Below are 18029 nucleotides of genomic sequence, written 5' to 3'. Positions count from 1 at the left end.
ACGTACTATATCTCTTACGGGATGTGATGGGGAAGGAAAAGGAAAAAGAAAGCTGGACACGTACGTACATATCTCATTAGGACTTTGCGAGGGAGAGCAGGCGTTGTGATGTAATAATACCATGTATGTACTGTACTGTACTATACGAAGTACTGGCACTGTAACAAGACCGTTGCGTTTTCCACCATAGAGACTTACTCAACTGGGTCTCGTCTATTCATATTATCTGGACCGGGTGTTTAAGAATTCTTTTTTTCCCTTTTTGCCCGCGAGCGGGCCAACTCATGTCATTATTACGTGACTCGTGGTATTTGCATATATGGGTCATTGCGGCAGGGAGTTGCCTCAGCGGTTGAAGGGGTGAGGGAGGGAAGAGAGTGGTGTGTGTGTGCGTGTGTGTGTGTGATCGGCACTTGGCCCTCCCCTCGCCGCCGCATCAATCACCACCGCACCACCACCGTACTCGTGGTTGTTTCCCGCGCCTGGAGACTAGAAAACTGTCTTGCCTGCCCGGGCCCCTCCCTCAATCTGAAGCCTCTGTGTAGGGTCCCCGCCCATCAGCTCGCGGCTCCCTCCCCATCAGTTCTAAACAGCTTCGCCTTGACTTCGCCCGCCATCAAGCCGGCGCGCTCCTTGGTCGCGACGTAGCTAACGTCGCGGACCACCTTGGCAATGTTCTGCTCGTTGTCCTTGGGGCTGCCGCTCGAGGTGAACGACTGGCCGCCGGGGCGGCTGGCGCGCGAGATGGTTTGGGCGGAGTCCTTGACGCGGAGCCCGAGGTCGGCCATCTGCTTGCTAGCGTAGTCGCGGTTGGTCAGCAGCGGGTTCTGCGCCAGCGTCTGCACCCAGTACTTGTTCCACAGCAGCTCGAGCAGCTTGCTGTCCAGCGTGCTCTTGAAGTGCTCCACCTCGAGCGAGTAGTAGCGGTCGCTGTGCGCGCCAAAGTCCTCGACCTTAGCCAGGGGCACCGTCTGATCGGCGTCGGCGGTTCTCTTCTCTCCGTCGCCGCCGTCGGGTCGCGGCGGCGGCTTGTAGTTCTCGGGGAACGTGCGGAAGGCGCCGATCTCGACCTTGCTGGCGCTGATGGTGCGGTCGGGGTCGACGACGACGGCCACGAAGGGGTCGTTGAACTGCTGCTGCATGGCCTGGGTGCCGACGTCGATGCCGCTCAGCCAGCAGCCGTAGCCCGGGTGGCTGTGGTACCAACCGACGACGTTCTCGAGCCGGCTCTCCTCGCGGCACAGGCGTAGGTACTCGACCATGTACTCGTTGGCGTCGTCCTGGGCGTTGACGCGCGTCTCGGTGCCCTCGACGGGCAGGCGGTAGGCATCCGTCACGACGAGGGCGGGCCCGTCGACGTAGCCCTGCATCAGGCCCATGACCTCGAGCGAGCCGCCGGACCGCGCGTGCATGACCATCTTGATAAGGGCGACGGCGCCGATGCGCACCGTCTTGAAGTATTTGGGGTCGCTGGCCCAGGGCCGCTTCTCGTTCGCCACGCGCTGCGCCGCCGCATCATAGTTGTACAGCGCGTCGCGCTGCACGTCTACCAGCGAGTGTTCGATCGAGGTGGGCAGCTCTACGATTCCCCAGGTTAGTTACTACTTCCTAGCTAGCTAGCTTCTCGAAGCTGGTGTAGCTGTATGTTTGCAATTTACCCATGATGCGAGAATCTGCGTTAAAAAGATGCCACCTGCCCGGCGCAGATGAGTGTGAGTCGTTGAAAGACGAACGCTCCAGGACCTAAGCTTGGTAAGGAAGGCAGTGTGGTTGGGGGATGGAGGGGTTGAAGCACAAGCTTGACCAGCCCGATAAGATAAGAGTATTCACGCCAGTACGTATCGCCGTCACAAGCTGCAAGGTCTGAACCAGAAACCAAAAACCTAATTCCCTTTAATGTGCTGGGCTTACGGAGTACCAGACACAAAACTTGAGAAAATTTCGACTTCTTCCTGTCAAACGTTTATCCAAACCCTCTCTCTCTGGCTATCTACTTAATTACACAAGAAGAATGAAGCGCGGGCCCTCCAAGCACAATACAGACTGTACCTTACTCCCCGCCAATGCAGTAATCGCTACCCATGTTTGCCGCCTGCCTTCCACTGCTGCGTCTATGAACAGTAATGAAAAAAAATATATGGTGAGAGAATCTCTCCCTGTCCACTCTAAGGGAAAAAAAGAAGAAAAGAGTCTTCCCCAAAAGCCATCTTCGCTTTGAAATATATATCCAAGACCAGGACACACGCCACGCACAGAATTTGTATCTGGCGAGCTGGTCAGAACAGTACCCCCGTTTTACTCTTGCTTGTGTTTATCCCGTCTTCACCCTTGGGCCTCGACCAAGACTAGGCCTCTTGCCGTCTCCACTCCCAGACACGATGCTGCCTTCGTCACCGCTTTCGCTTGCATCGGGCGCCGGCGCGGGCGCGGCAGCCAGAGCCGAGACACTGGAGCCTTCGCGCTCCCTCAGCCGATGTGTCAACGCGCTCAGCTTGTCACGGAACCCTCCGCTAGCCGGCTTTCTGCGGTCTGGAGTCTCGTCTCCGCCGCCATTGCTAACTACTGGGCCAGTCCCGCTGGAGCTTCCAGGCCGGGGGCCCACGCTTCCCCCAAACAGCCTGGATCCGCCGCTCGACGCCGGCCGCAAGAGACTGAAGGCACCCCTGTGCCCCCCCCATTCGTTCGACGATGTAGGCGTCCGGTCATGCGGTGTCGGCGGCGCCATCAGGAAGGTGGGTACCGCACCAGCAGGCTGTGTATTGACATTGACCGTGCCCTGTCCAGATCTGTGCGACCGAGACGAGGCGATGCTGGAGCTCCGGCTCGACGGGACCGGTATCGACGTCTGCGACCGTCTGATGGACCGAGGGGGTGACCGAGAAAAGTCAACCGGCGAAGTGCCGTACAGTGAAGAAGAGTCATCGCCGCTGTTGTCTCGCGAGTCGGGCAATTGCGACGTTGCCAGCAGCACCGAGCTGGTCGCGAGTTCGCGAAGCTTGGACTGCTGCGCCGTGCTCGGCCTGTGCTTGGAGAACTTGTTGCCAATGATGGCCCCGGTGTGGCTGATCAGTGCCTTGATAACCCGGCCCTTGAGCGCCAACGCGAGGTCGAGGTTCGACCACGTCTTATTGCGGTATTCAATGGTGGGTAGCCTGAAGACAAAGTCGTGCACGTCCTCCAGGTTCCGGTCGCCCTTACCCTTGTAGCTGAGACAGAGCACAACCGAGGGCATCTTGATGTAGGCAAACGTCATGTAGTTGGAGGCGCGGTCAATCATCTTGGTAAGATCATCCGACTTTTTGGCTTTTTCTTCCTCGGGGTTCGCTCTGTGCCGCAGCGCAAAGCGAGATCCCCTCCTTGACTCGCTGTTACTCGAGGCACCGTCCTTGGACGACAGTCCAGTCGACGTCCGCCCTACGCCAGGTCGCGGCGTGATTCCGCGCAGAGACTCGACGGATCGTTTCTTTGCCACCGACTTGAACCCAGTCCCGGACCGGAACAAACGGAACGAGGTACCCTCGCCCGAGTGGATGCTTAGCGCCTTTTGCTTGTTGAGTTTCGGGTCCGGGTCTGAGGTTAGTGTGGGCCGTAGACGCAGCTCCAAAGACCCAGGCCGCGTTGAAAATGGTACTGACTCTTTGTCCTTGTCGATGACAGAGAGCAGGCCAGATCCACTGAGGGACTCGTCGTCAGCGCCATCGTCGTCCTCACCGCCAAGCGTCTGCTTGATCATAAAAGGGGAGTCGTTCTTGCCCTCCGACTGCTTGTCCCCTTCCATGCCTGGGAAGATGTATTCGAACAGCTTCTTCCCGACTTCGCGCTCCAGCTGGATCTTGAGGGGGAACAGGTTCACCTCAAAGTGGTCCATGACGGGAATTCCGGCAATAGCTTCGAGCATGTTCCAGTACACCCTGATCATGGGCTTGGAGCCGGTATCAAAGCCGCCCGTGTCCCCCTCGACGTAGGGCGCGACCATGGCCGGGTAGATGGCATCTGTAAGCAGGTTGAGACCAAGAATCCGTCCCACCTGAATCAGGTTGATGTGGGACCCGTCTGAATTGTCTGTGCGGTCGTACTCGACGTTCTTGAGCTGTAGCTCCACCAGAGGCTCGTTGTTGTCGCGGATGAGCTGCCAGACAATCTCCTTGACTGTGATGCTCCACTTCAGAAGGGCGCTGCTGTCCGTATTGTCAAACTTCCTCTGGGACGTGGTAATGGCCTTCATCATGAAGAACAGCTCGTCTTCACACGCGGCCAGATCGCGCTCGAGCACCATCTTGTCTTTCCATCCCCTCTTGTCTAGGTGCTTCGAATGGATCTGGAAGTGCGTTTTGATGTCCTCGAGCTGCCGGACACGCTCCTGCAGCCGGATGAGCATTTCCGGAGCCCCCCTCAGGTCGCTAAAGTCCGAGGCAAGCATGATCTTCTCTAATCTCTCGTTGCGCGTCTTCTCCAGTGGTTCGCTATACATTAAAAGGTCTAGTACAATGACATAGATGGCGTAGTACTGCGACGAATTGCACAACGCGTGGGCCTGGGGGAATTCAACCCAGAGATTGTCCATCCTGCTCTCGTTGCCGTCATGCAAGGCGACTGCTGCGCCCCCGCTCGTATTGACTTCATCGTTGTACTTGAGCCGGAGCGTGTTGTATTTGTCGTAGCGGAGCATGGCCGATGTCTTTTGCACGACACGCTTGAATCCGAAGGGGTCGGTCTGGAAGTCGAACATGACCTCCATCGGAACCCAAGGCGGCCACGACGAACCTGACGGAGTGCCGTACGAGTTGCCCGAATACATGGACACCAGTTGTGTCGAAAACCACTTTTGGTGTGTGACGAAGAATTGGGTGCTGTCCATGTTGACTAGGAAACGCCGCTGCACGAGACCGCTGACGTTGTCGGATATTCTGCTCTTATCGAGAACCTCGACTACTTTGAGCTCCATGCCCTTGGCCGTGATGAGGACCACGTGCTTCTTGTTCTTGTCGCTTTGCAGCTGTATCTGAGGCGCAATCAGCCGGACGTGGTAGCTGTTCTGGGGCGTGAACTCGTCCGCGAGACCGCTCGACAGGTCTGCCATGGACGTACTTGGCTGTGCGCTAGAGTCATCGGCATTGGCAAACTTCTTGCCGTCCTGCAATATCTTGCGTATCCGATCCTCAATGTCCTTTTGGATCTCGCGGTCTGTTTTATTGATATCGGGAGTGCTGCCAGGACCACCGGGGGAGCCACTGCCGTTCCTGGCAGTCTTTGACTTGGCCTGCTCTTCTACAATATCGAGGATAAACTTGACTGCTGGGCGGGAGAGGTAGTAGATAAAACCCCGACGTTGGCTAACCTGGTGGATGTACCGGAGGATGATGTTTCGGAGCGTGTTATTCCATTTTAGTTGCATATTGTGCACAACAAAGCGGTTCTTGAAGTCGCTCGCAAACTCAGCGGCGGTAGGGGTCGTCATGCTACCCTTGAGGGTTGGGGCGACAGCGGGGACTTCCTTGGTTTCGCAGTGTTCTTGGTCTTCGCTGCCCTGAAGCATCTCCCTGAGCATGCCCTCCAAAAAGGTCTTCTTTTCAGCCAAGACGCCTGTGTGTCTGCTTAGGGCCTCGAACTCTGCTCTTAGTTCAATGTTAGATAGATCACCTCGGACGAGACGAAGTTCAATCTCTCCTAAGTTCCTGTTGTGAGTCTCGACCTGCTCGTCGAGCTGTTCTAACCGTCGCCGGATGAGCTGACTCTGGACCCTCCTAGGATCGTCATCTTCGCTCATGATGCAAATATGAGTTGGCTCCTTCCCAAAAGGACTACTCCGGTCTGGGTCACCGTCGATGATGCCGCCAATGTCCGTCTGGCGAAAGTACGTGATGCGAGGCGCGAATGCTAGCGGTAGGATCTTGGTATCGGGGTTGGGCTCTGTCGGGAGGATCCAGTCGAGCTCGACAAAGTCGTCCATATCGATCCACGTCAGGTCATTGTCTGGAATAGTGAACCGAGACAGATCAATCCCGTCCTCGCCCTGGTCCGTGACAAAGGTCGAGAGCGACTTCTTCGCCAGGGTCTCGGCCGTTGTGCCTCGAATGCTAGCCGAGACGGCGCGGATATCGGCAGATACGAGATCAAGTTGCCCCGCGTGGATCTTCATGCCGCTTGTTCTTGTCTGCGTCTTGCGGCCCCGATCTCGAGTGTTGAACTCCTCGCGCCTCTGGTGCAGGTCAAGCATCCAGCTGTCAAACCGAACTTTGATGCCGGTTGCCGAGACCGAGTTTTCCAGGGGATCCTCTGCGTCTTTGTGCTTATAGATGTGACTAAGGAATAGGGGCGCCAGCAGGAGGCTGTACTTGATTGTGGCAAGGTGCCTGCCAAACTTTTTGCTGTTCTTCTCCCGGCCTGGCCAGAGAGAGCCCTGGCGGATGGGAAGAGAGAGCGGACCCGAAAACAGGGACCACCAGGCAAAGAAATGGGTGAAGAAGCGGGGAGTGACATGGACCGTATTGTAACTACGCGACGGCTCGGCGTTTGAGGCCGTCCATTCGCGGTCGACTGGAGCGCGCACGGCCACAGACAAATGTATATGCTGGCTGCGAAACCCGCGAAAGGCATCGTACGGAACGCCGTCCTGGGGTTTGGCACGGTGCGGCGACTTCAGCACAACTTTGTAGTGCGGCTTGAACTCGAAGCTTCTACTCCCCCCCTCGATGGCTCGCTCGAAGACAAGGCCGGCCAGCCACTGCACCTTGCCAGAAAGCTTCATCACAACCTTTTTGAAAGCGGCGCCCGGCTTATGGCTGGTATCACTAGCCATACTGGCGTCTTCGCCGTGCTGGCGGCGCGTCTCGCGGACTTGGTGGCTGTAGTCTGGAATTGCAAGGACGTATTCGCCACTTTCGACGCACATGACGCGCTTCGGGTCGTCGTCGGTATGGACGTTCCACTTGACGTCGTTGCGCCAGCACATGAGGAAGCCTGCACCGTTTCCGGTGACCGAGTACGGATCTCTAGTGCCCTTCAACGCTAGGTGGACATCGCCGTCTCCCAGCCATGCGACGCGGACCCGAGAGTGGAAGTTGAGCCGGATCTTGTCCCAGAATCCGACCTTGTCGGAGGGGTCGAGCTGGGGCTTGGTTAGAGATTCGATCGCCATCATCATGTCTTGAATTGCAGGCTGGTACGAGGGGCCCCAGGTTATTCGGGTTGGGTTGGCCGTGTGTATCTCGATGTTCATGTCTGAAAATGACTTGACAGGCCCGATTGTCCTCCGTACGTCGATGGCGAAGCTGCCTTCCTTAGATGACATGGAGCCTAGGTTTCGTGGAGGGACAATCTGGACCTTGATCTTCCGGGTAGAATCTGGACCTCTGTACTCCTCGGCTATCACGAAGTCTGTCTTCATCGACAAAGCCGGCAGCCGGGAAGACTGGCCCGGTTTCGTGGCCGGGACATGCAGCAACGGAAGCGGGTAGTCTCGAAGTGAGATTCTTGCTTCTCCCATGCTGATCTGTACGTTCATGGGGACAAGGAGAGAGTACTGCATATCCTTGGGCATGCCTTTGCCAACCTTGTACAAAAAGTCCGGAAGCTCATGCATCGGAAACGAAGGTTTGTCGATAGCAAAGTGAAGGTCATGGATGAGCGTAGACATGAGGGCCGGCCGGTGCGGAACCTCCAAGATTCTTTCGCTGTCGTCCATGTCGTCGGGTATCTCATCGACGCCCCAAAAGAGGGCCTGGAGGTCCTCCATTCCGTTCCTCGCCATCACGTAGTGCCGGTCGATGCGCTGTTTCCAACTCTTTGCATTGTGCAAATCAAGGTTATCTCGTGCTTCTGCTATGGAAACTCGTGCGTTTCCACTGAATCCTAAGAAGCCTCCGTCGGGGTCATATCTAGGCCTGCGCCCACGGCCAAGATCATTGCTGGCCGAACGTGAATGGCCATCTGTGCTACGGCTTCTGGTGTGAGACTTGCCGGATGCATTCCGGCCTCCCGGGGCCGCGGATCGTGTCCGCAGCTTGGTCGACTCCCTCCTAGACTCGTCCTCGTGGATCTTTTTGATCTTCACGCGGAAGGCTTCTTCACGAGCTTGGCGCTGCATCTGCTCGACGCGTCCGGCCCGGTATATCATTCCAAGTTTCCACTCGAACGCGCCATCCTCGAGCTCGAACAACAGCGTTCGCGTTCGCAGCGAGATCTTGGGAACGTGCTTGGGACCCTCTGGCCCTTTCTCCAGGATATACTCGTTTGTGCCAGTTTTGAACCTGTGATGAAGTTGTAACACGGATTTAGTCACATTTATTAGATTGTCTGACACTTTGTGCATGATCATTTCGTGGGGTACGGCGAGGCGAATCGTCTCGGAGACAATATCAAACATTCGCTCGTCTTGCGTGGCCCCAGAGGACATTTTCCTTCGCGACTCGCGATAGTCTACCCGACCGTTCTTGATGCTGAGGATTCTAGCCCAGACTCGGCGCATTCTAGGGGCCTCGGCGTATAGCCGTATCAGTTTCGACTGCAGATAGGGGGGCGCCCACCGGTGGCGGCCGGCTTCCATGCTGTAGACCTGCAGCATCAAAGGGGGGTCAGAAGGCATCTCCGCCTTGATCTGGATAAGCATTGCCTTGATGTCGACGGCGACAAGTTCCTGCACGGCTCTTGCAGAGTCATTGTCGTTCAAGGGGAAATCTGGAGCGGAAGCGCTTGCCAGGGGCGAAAGGTGGCCAACTACCCGCCTCTGCGACGTCGCTGGGGTGGGCGCGTTTGGAGACGCCATGTCTTTGCTAGTCCTCATAAACGCTTTCCGGAGAACAGAGGTTGCCACCCCTACAGCGTAGTGGCGATAAAGTGAGTACTGGATGAGTACGGTCCTAATGTGGGAGTGAATGTGGAACACCGGACCCTGGTTGTCGCTTAGTGTCGAGAAGGCAATCTCGAAGCGGGGAATATTCACGAACGGCTCGACCTCCCACTTTTCTGCAGACTCGACTATGAACGCTTCCAGACCTCGGACATGGAATGCCACACGGCGACCGTCACCATCGTGCTGGAACTTCTTCCTAGGCGAAGCTGGAACCGCCCTTAATTGATCTATGTCAGGGGGCATCAACGAGCGGCTGCCGGCTCTGCGTCTCTCGGGCCGCCTCTGTAACCCATCCAGCCTCTGCGCGCGGTACTCGGCTGACCATGAGTCCAGCTGAATCGCAACACCCCTCGAGTCCTCCGAGATGTCCTTATCCACGCCTGCCACCTCGACGCTAAAGTCGGAGCATTGCAGTTGGAAATGCAACAGCCAAGCGGGCATGGCGCGTAGAAAGTTTGACTGCTTGGCCGTCTTTGAGAAGGCCCTCTTGTCCGGCTCGATGTTGAGCCGTAGTTGCCGCACTATCTGGCGCAACCCGCCCCCAATCTCTTCTCTAATCATCTTGACTGAGAGAGTCTGGAGGTTCCCAGTAGCGACAACATGGACGTTCGGAGTCGCGTTCAGCTCAACTTTCAGGTCAAACGACTCGGTCTCGAGAAGGTCAAACCTATTGCCCGCCGAGGTCTGATAGTACAAATTGTGCGTCTGGACTCTCATTGTAGCAGCCAACGAATAATGCATTTCCTCGACTGCCGAGTGGAACGATTCCATGTCCAGGGAGACGGAGGAGATGGATGATATGATCAGGTCAAACTCATCAGGATCAAACGTCTTCTGGACTGGGGGTAACGCTATCCGGACGACTGGCTCATGCATCGAGAACTTGATGTTTGCCTTGGGTAGAAGCCGCGATATAAGCATATGCCGCTCCTGGGGAGGCTGGGCCTTTGCCAATTTTGGCTTCCGCTGCAGCATCGCCAGGAGAAGGGGGAGATGCCGGGGGTCAAGATCGACGGACGGGGATGTCACAACCGAGTTGGCGAAGAGAATGTTCGCGTTCCGCTCTTCGGCCGTGCCTTCGTCGGACAGCTCGACTGTTTTAGACGGCAGGGTAGTGCGGACGGTTGTCGTCGCCATGGGGATGTACATGAGCCGCTCTGGCTTGCCATGGCCGTCGTCGAGGCCGACGGAGATGGATAGCGCGGCAGCCAAGGCTTCGTGGGCGATGTCCTTGGAAGGGAAATACATTCTGTGGGCTGGAGACTTTGGGTCAAGTCGGTGGAGGTCGATGCCAACCTCTTTCATGGACGCGTTCATGAGGATCGGGGAGCCGCCCGCCTTGACAGCTTCAATCTTCTTGGTGAAGCCGATGAAGCTGACAGCAAACTGGACTTCCTTGACTCCTCTGAGAGCGGAGCTAACCAGCTCCTTTGAGTCGGAAACTGTCTGCATCAACTCGTTGTTGGCGCTCCCCGGTTCGTCTAGCTCCTGCATCACCTGCTCGACGATAGTATCCAGGGGCTCGAGTTCGGGAGAGGACTCGCTGGTCTGGGCCTTGATCTTGTGGTACTTGGCGGCGCTGTGTCGCACGTCGTCGTATGGCATATGGACGCGGCCGAGCTTCAAGGCCACGGCAGCGTCGCGGAGGCCGTCGAATGCCTCGTAGAGAAATCCGTGAATGTTGAGACTGGCGGTGTCGAGAATTTCTAAAGATTCGCCCCCGTGGGCGGTAAACAGAACGCTCCGCAGGGTCATGATCCATTCCGCCTGCTGCTTCTGGCCCTTCTGATCCGATCTGCCTTGCAGAAAGAAGCGCGCGCGGTCCACCATCTTTCGCCTAGTATCCACCGCCATGGTAAAGCTGCCGACTTGGATATTGCCCACATCAACGATGCGTGCGGTCGAGTTGGTGGCGACAACGTCGACCATGCGCAGCCAGTTCACCTTGCGGTGCAGGCGCTTGACCCGCTCCTTGACCCTGTTTAGCTGCTTCCATGTCTTGCTCCGGCCCTCCGCGGCTGCGTCGCGCCGTCCTGACGGCGTCCTAGGCGTCCTAGGCGTCTTCGGTGTCTTGGGGGCATCGGCCGCAGACTCGGGCTTTCGGTCGGCGGTCCCACCATCAGAACCCCCCTCGTCGGCAACGGCGGCGTTGGCCTTGCTGCGCTCCAGCTCCCTAATGTCTAGCGTGACAGCAAGCTCGTGTACGACGATGCTTAGCCAGGTCGGCTGGGCGAAGGTGGGGCGGTGGACATTGAGGCCAAGGCCACGGATCTCGATTCGGAGGCCATCGTGGGGCGTGTAGGCGAGTCTGCGCAAAGAAAAGTAGCCGATGCGCTGGATTGATATGCCCGTGAGGATGCGTATGACGGCAAAGACGATAAAAGACGACAGGTAGAGCAGGACTAGAATGCCAAATATGAAAGTGGGATTAAGGAGCGCCATTGTTTGTATACGTCGAGATGCGCGCGCGCGTCAAGATCCGGTTCGAGCGTTCGGCCAATGCCGCAGCCCGTGGATGGGACGAAGACAAGCTCCGGAATCGCGGCCGGTCCTTCTTCAGACATGGGTGTGGCCTACGGGTGCTTTTCTTGGTCAGTGGCGCGACAGGGAGCAGAGGAGCTTGGGTGTCATGTCGAATGCGCCCCCCGAGACAAGAGGCTAGTTGCCAACGCCGCGCCGCCGCTGCCGCCAGTGCGATCAAGGTGGACGAGGTCGGTGGCAGCCAACAGACAACGGCGCATTTGCGATCGAGGTCGAGGTGGTATGTCAAGTACTTGGCTTGCAAGGAAGCCCTAAACTGGATGCGAGGTTCCTTGATTGGAGGTGGTACCTAAATAGGTAGGTATTCACCGGATAACAAGAAGTGGATAGTGGATAAAAGAAACAGGACGGAAGCTGACTTAAGGAATGGCTAGGTAAATGCGTCGAGCGGCCCAAACGGAAGAAAGGAGAATAACTAGAACGCCGCGCGAATGCCCCGGCCGGATGTGTGTGTGTGTGTGATAAAGGTCGGTTGGGTTGGTAGCAGCGGGCTTTGGCCTTCAATCCTAACAACCACCAAACCCGCTCGAAAACCCGCTGAAGTCCTAGAACCCCGGCTAGACTAGATCCCTGGAATCCTAGGATGTGCCCATTCCTTTCCGCCAATGGAGGCTACTTCACGTCCAGGCCCCTGCTAGCGGAGCGCCAAAACGTTCTGCCGTCCATTACCGCCTCATCAGCCATCGACTCGTTGAGATTCGACGTCGGACGACACTTGTTTGGACCAGGCCCATCCAGGCCGAGTTCGAAGCCCGAGAATTCAACGTTTGCGGTCGATGAATTTTTGGGAGAGTTTGACCTTTAGTTTCTTCTTTTGCCCCCCTGTTCTTTTCTACGTTGTGACTGGGCTCGGTGCCAGCAGTGGAGGGTACCTGCGTCATTTGCAACCTTGAAGCTGGACCGCTACAAACCCACCCTTCTATTTCTTTCAGACTCTCCTCCAATGTAAATTAGGTGCCCTCTCGCGCACCCACTCCTCCAGACTAGAGCATCCAGTTAAGCCGGCGAAGTGCAGCTGTCAATGCACTCACAACAGCGGCTTCTCTGTGTTGAAGGAGTTAAGCCGTTGCAATTTGGGGTATACTTTCTTTGTTTTTTAGACGAAGCAGAGCACTGCATACCTATTCAGTATTCCCTGCATTAGGGTTTACTTTGGAGCGTCCATTCGGTTCAGCGCAGGGCGACAAACGCTTCAAACCGGTAGGCTAAGATCATCCAGCACTAACTATAACGCCTCCCGCCGGCTGTCGACAAATCAAAACGTTCAGGATGGTTGAGGCGTCTCCATAACTAAGAATCTACCTAGGTCGCCTCCAACCTACGTAAATAAGCGGATCGCCGTACTTGCCTCACGGAGAAGCTCGGAGAGCGGATCAGAATACATCGCCGACCTACAGTCAAACACGGGTCCCTAGTGTTCACTGGGTAAGTTAGGCACATGGTGAAAAGTACCTATGCATTGCGGACGAAATGGGCTGAAGTGCCAATTTAGAAGAGCGTCCATGTTTGTCAACAATCAAAGAGATCATATTTGTCAACAGTGAAAGAGATCAAGTCACAGAATCACGTCCCGCAAACAACGTGGCTTGACGAGCAAAGTACGGACAGCTCTACTGAGCCCAAAAACTGGTAGCATCCGAGGCAAGGTAAGGAATTACTATACATCATTACATTTTACATGTTAGACAAAAACCAGGACGCGAAGCAGGCGATAGACGAGCACCACATGCTTCACTACCGTATTTACAGGGCGACTGCCTCAAGGGCTAGCGCTCAGCTCTCGTCGGGTTGTTTCAGGCTGCTCTCCCTAACCCCCTTTTGCTCCTCTTCGTGGAGGGCTTTGATGCTATCGTCTACGATGGCGATTTCAGCTTTGACCCGGAGCAGTTTCTCTTCGAGCATCTTCTCGTAGTCCCGGTCCGTCAGCCGTGTGACGGGACTCCACTTCGAGTCCAGAAACCCCTTCTTGGGGGCATTGGGGTCAACCGGCTTTGAGTCGACCGAGTTAACAACTGCCTGGCCTCCTGCTCCAAGTAGCATGAACACGGCCGCCCCTGGCAAGATATTTCTTGGTCCCCCTGTTCAAGCCAGTCAGAAAATGCGAATCAACAGCCAGGCGCCTACCATGGCTTTTCCACTCACGTATCATGCCAGACACTGCTCCTGCAAACCCGCCTGCTATGGCGCTTGCTTTGGTTTTGTCGGCTGAGCGAGGCTCTTCATGGCCTCGCAATGCTCTGAGAGCCACCAACCGAGCGCCTAAGATCCGTCAGGGTCTGTACAACTAGCTAGCCCGCAAGACATGGGCGCTTGCTCACCATAGTAGCTGGAGCCAAGAGTGAACCACTGCCCTCCCATGGCAAGTGAATAGATCAGGGGAGGCGCTCCCCGAGCAATGCCAAATGCGGTTCCGGCAAACATGCCCATTGCGCCTAGTAAACGTCAGTGTCCATTTTGGTGGCAACAAATATCCGGGAATGAGGTGCATCCTGGGCTCAGACATGGGATGCCATACCTGTCCAGGCACCGGCCTGGACTGACGGTATAATGACGGCCATCAACTCGGGCGGAAGGAAGTGTCTCTGCGCCGGAGGTATGGCTCTCTCAGACTGGGAGAGCGACGGCTGTGAAGACGGGAGCGCTGGTGGCGCGGGCGCTGATGTGTGGCCCTCGCCATCCTTCCCATCGCCGTCCCACGTACTATCCAAGACAATACGCTTCATGCCTAGTAACGAGAGGGTTACTATGAGTAAGGTATCAATTCCCTGCGAGGGGGTGGTATAAAATGTCAGAAAACTAATCCTAAAGCGTCTCGGATTGGTGAGGGCAGCGTGTTGGCGGATGCACCTATCAGGAATGTGCGCCGCAATCGTTTGTTGCAGTCATCTACAGTCGGCCCCTTTCAAAAAGGGGAAGGATTGGATTGGAAGAATCGGCCACACCTTGAGGAAGCTCAGACGGAGCAGACCAGGCTGCTCGCGCAGGGTGGGGGACCAGGATGCGAACGAGCCACCAACTCTGTTCTGCAGAAAGTCCTGCTTGAGTTCAGGCTGCCCTGGGTGGAGCTAAGCCTGTTTGGAACGGTAGTGCGGGCTCGCACGGTGTCCGCACTTGCCGATGGAGCAGAAAAAAAGTCTACCCTGATTTATTATTCCGTTCGACTTCATTTTTTCGCTTCTGCCCGCACCTCCAACACCACCTGAGAAACCAACATCCCACCAACCTGCGAATAGCTTCTGTTCGCCGTCAACCGTCTGCCCGTCATTTGCATCCGCATCTGGACTGCAGATTCCCAAGACTCGCCTCACCGAGCACTTTCGAGAGCCACCCAGCGTCCCGAGACTTGCTCCTCCGGCCCACCGATTTCTGCCTGCCCTACGCGCTACGATTGACCGTCGTTGCGCGTGGTCTACCTAAAAACCGTAATCATGGGTGAGCACCACCGCCCGCACTTGGGATGGCCCCGCGCGCCCTTCGGGCTGCAATCTGAAACTTCCCCTTGACGTCGCTGTTGGCTGACCCGATTCTCTAGCGCCCAAAAAGAAGGAAGTCCAGAAGTTGTCGCTGGGCGAATTTATGAATGATGCTTGTAAGTTCCCACCCCCGCCAAGGCGCCTGCCGAATGGTTCGGCGGGCGGCCAGCCAGGGCCAGTCAAGCCGTGCCCCCCCTCCACACCTCATCATCAGTCAAACTAACCACGTCCAAAACAGCGTACGGAGGAAGTTCGTGGGCCGATGAAGTTGAGGATACCATTGGTAAGCTGCATCCCCAACATCCCAATATTCTCTCTGTTTGCGCCGGTTCTGGTATGCGGCGTAACCTGAATTGAATGTGGCCAGAAGACGCTAACCCCTGCAAGGCACTCAACCTCTCCCTGCGGGCGGCCGTGGCTATGGAGGCTCCTCCTCGTATAACGCAAACACACAAGGTTCGCCGAGTCGTCACTGCCCACAACCTTTCTGTGACGTGGTCAATTGACCCTTCAATCTAGGCTATTCCTCCATTCGCGACAACCTCCCTCAGACACTTCCCGACAAGCCACCATATACGGCTCATCTCGGCAATCTGTCCTACGACGCCACCGTCGAGAGCGTCAGCGACTTCTTCTCTGGATGCAAGATTCTTAATGTCCGAATTATTGAAGACCGCGAGCAGAACCGGCCAAAGGGATTCGCATATGCCGAGTTCGAGGACCTCGAGGGCCTCAAAGAGGCGCTGACCCGCGATGGCGTATCATTCGAAGGACGAAGCATCAGAGTTAAGATTGCTGATCCGCGTAAGTCGTCTACCTGATGCTTTATTGAATGCATTCCAAAATATCTAACAGCGTGTCTTTATTTAGCCAAGGACAAGTACGGTAGTGGAGGTGGTGAGTCGACGCGCGATTTCAGTGATTGGTCACGCAAGGGTCCTCTTGCAGACCTACCTGGCCGCGGCGGCGACCGCGGCGGCGACCGACGGGGTCCGTCCGATTTCGGAGAGCGGAGAGCCCCCCGCGAGTTCTCAGGAGCCGATGATGGCAAGGTCCGAGACTTTGGAAACTGGGAGAGACGCGGGCCGCTTTCACCTCTGTCGCCTCAGGCTGAGCGCCGCCCCGAGTCTCGGGATGGTTCTCGTCCCCGCACCAACGATGGCGCCCGTTCCGAGTCGGTTCGTGGTCCTAGAGGAGCTTCGCCCGCCGCATGGGGCCCAGGCGAAGGCCGCCCAGCGACGACGTCAACCTCGCGCCCGCCTCGCCGCGAATTTGCTGACCGCCCCGACCGCCCTGAGCGTGTTCCCACGGCTGCTGAGAAGGACTCGCAGTGGCGTAGCAACATGCGTCCCGATTTGACGGCCAAATCTCCCGTCCAGTCTCGCGAGGGTAGTGAAGCCCCTCCCTCTCCCGCCGGCCACCCGGCCATTTTGCCTGTGTCGAGGCCCAAGTTAAATCTCACCAAACGGACTGTTTCAGAGACGCCTGCAGTGCCCTCCCCGGTCGCGCCAGCCGCAGAAGCCAAGGATTCCAAGGCTAGCCCATTCGGTGCTGCCCGTCCTATCGACACAGCAACACGGGAGCGGGAAATTGAGGAGAAGCGCATCCAGGCGATCAAAGACAAGAAGGATGCTGATGAAAAGGCAAAGGAAGATAAACGCATCGCTAAAGAGAATGCTATCAAGGAAGCTGCCGCCAAGGAAGCTGCTGCTGCGGAAGCCGCCGCCGAAGAGGCTGCTGCCAAGGAGACTGCCGACAAGGCTGCTGCCGAGAAGGCCGCTACAGAAGAAGCTGCCGAAGCCGAGGCGGCCGCCGCAAAGGCCAACAATGAAGCGGCAACCGACGCAACCGCCACGCCGGCTGAGCCGACTGACGAAAAGGCAGTTAAAGAGAAATCTACCGCACCCTCAGAAGCTGCCTCGCCGGAGCCAAAGCGACGAGAATCGCGAGAGGCGCGAGAAACGGCTGCGATTGCCAAGTCTCGAGCTACAGAAAGCGGAAACTGGAGGTCAGCCTCTGGAGATCAGCGAGCACCAGCTCGTGGTGCCCATGCCCCTGGTGCCCCCCGTCGCGGTGGCGGCCCTCCTCGTGGGCCCCGCAGTGATGCCGGACGGCCGCCGCGAGCAAACGGCAGCGGCCCGGCCCTCGCCCCTGTCCCCCAACAGCAACCGGCTCAGGCTGCTACCGGTACCACCGGCGACCAGAGCCCATCGACATCAACCGTCGACGAGGATGGCTGGACCACCGTCCCCAACAAAGCCCGGCGCGGCCGTATGTAATTGTACACTGAACGTCTTTTCGCCACCTCGGCTCTATTAACAGGCGTTTGGAGCGAGGTCCGCTACTCTGACCGCCAATGACTCATCCCTTCTCGCTTAGCCCTTGTGACTATACCACACTTTGTTCTCCTTTGCCCCCATATCCCCGGGGCCGATTGCCGCACCCTCTTCTCATGGCCTTGGATAGCCAAGCGACGCTATGAAAAGCACTTCAACGCCTTGCCCTGTGTAGATCTGTACTAGCTCGCTTGCGGTTTTCTCTTTTAGAGGACAGGCACAATCTCTTTTCCCCTCAAATATCATCACGGCAACCAGATACAAAAATGCTTGCTTCTAACAGCTAGCTGCCCCCCGGCGACCCGGCAACCCCCTCGTCGTTACCCTACTCTTTCCAAAAGTTATTCATGCCTTCCCAACCACGACACATGGAGCTTCATGCAGCAAACTCTCACTCTAGGTTTTAGGTCCTATAGCGAGGGTCTTACAGCCTCTCACTGGAGGCCAGATATAAGGCTTTATATGAGGGAAATCTCAGCTCTGTTGGTGGAGGGAATATTTCTAATGACATGCAGAGTAGGTTTGTTAGCCGCAGTTCTAGGGGCACCGTTTCTTTCTTTTTTTTTTTGGCCATCTCTCCCCCCCTGTCGACCTTTCTCGCACTTGAATGTGACAGGCGCAAATAGGCAGGGGCATCATGAAAACCATTTGCATGGCATCTCGTACTTCGATCGGTTGGGAGGAAACCGGGTCTACTTCACGGCAGGCTCAACGTGGTGTTTTCTTTCTTAAGACGAGGGCAAGGAAAGATAAAAGTCAATAAGAAGTGCGCGCACGCGCACATCGATCTGTATTTGGTGCTTTTATGAGTCTCGTATACGTGGTTCG

The 18029-nt window shown here is 56.6% G+C and overlaps 3 protein-coding genes across 3 annotated transcripts; 1 reads left to right on the top strand and 2 right to left on the bottom strand.

Annotated features, from left to right (window-relative positions):
- Nucleotides 1-319: 319 nt before the first annotated feature.
- B0T26DRAFT_826252 (mitochondrial protein from FMP27-domain-containing protein) lies at nt 320-11489 on the bottom strand. The gene is made up of 3 exons (XM_060447432.1): nt 7524-11489; nt 2347-7472; nt 320-1579 (listed from the first exon to the last, which is right to left on the bottom strand). Exons 1-3 carry the CDS (start codon nt 11291-11293, stop codon nt 558-560), a joined length of 9918 nt encoding a protein of 3305 aa, XP_060298464.1. The 5' UTR covers nt 11294-11489; the 3' UTR covers nt 320-557.
- A 1676-nt stretch (nt 11490-13165) lies between these two features.
- On the bottom strand, nt 13166-14069 carry B0T26DRAFT_739750 (uncharacterized protein; the record flags this gene model as incomplete). The annotated part of the gene is made up of 5 exons (XM_060443753.1): nt 13166-13470; nt 13535-13651; nt 13711-13824; nt 13908-13991; nt 14027-14069. The coding sequence occupies 5 exons, from the start codon at nt 14067-14069 to the stop codon at nt 13166-13168; spliced, it is 663 nt and encodes a 220-aa protein (XP_060298463.1).
- An 851-nt stretch (nt 14070-14920) lies between these two features.
- On the top strand, nt 14921-17144 carry B0T26DRAFT_644177 (uncharacterized protein; the record flags this gene model as incomplete). The annotated part of the gene is made up of 6 exons (XM_060437605.1): nt 14921-14981; nt 15104-15148; nt 15253-15321; nt 15385-15676; nt 15755-16748; nt 16818-17144. Coding segments are annotated over 6 exons (1788 nt in total), but the record flags the coding sequence as incomplete, so codon positions are not given.
- Between the last annotated feature and the right edge of the window lie 885 nt (nt 17145-18029).

This window comes from Lasiosphaeria miniovina (assembly GCF_030549165.1).
Source record: "Lasiosphaeria miniovina strain SMH2392-1A chromosome Unknown B0T26scaffold_3, whole genome shotgun sequence".
NCBI lineage: Eukaryota > Fungi > Ascomycota > Sordariomycetes > Sordariales > Lasiosphaeriaceae > Lasiosphaeria > Lasiosphaeria miniovina.
This window is presented reverse-complemented; position numbering and strand designations above follow the sequence as displayed.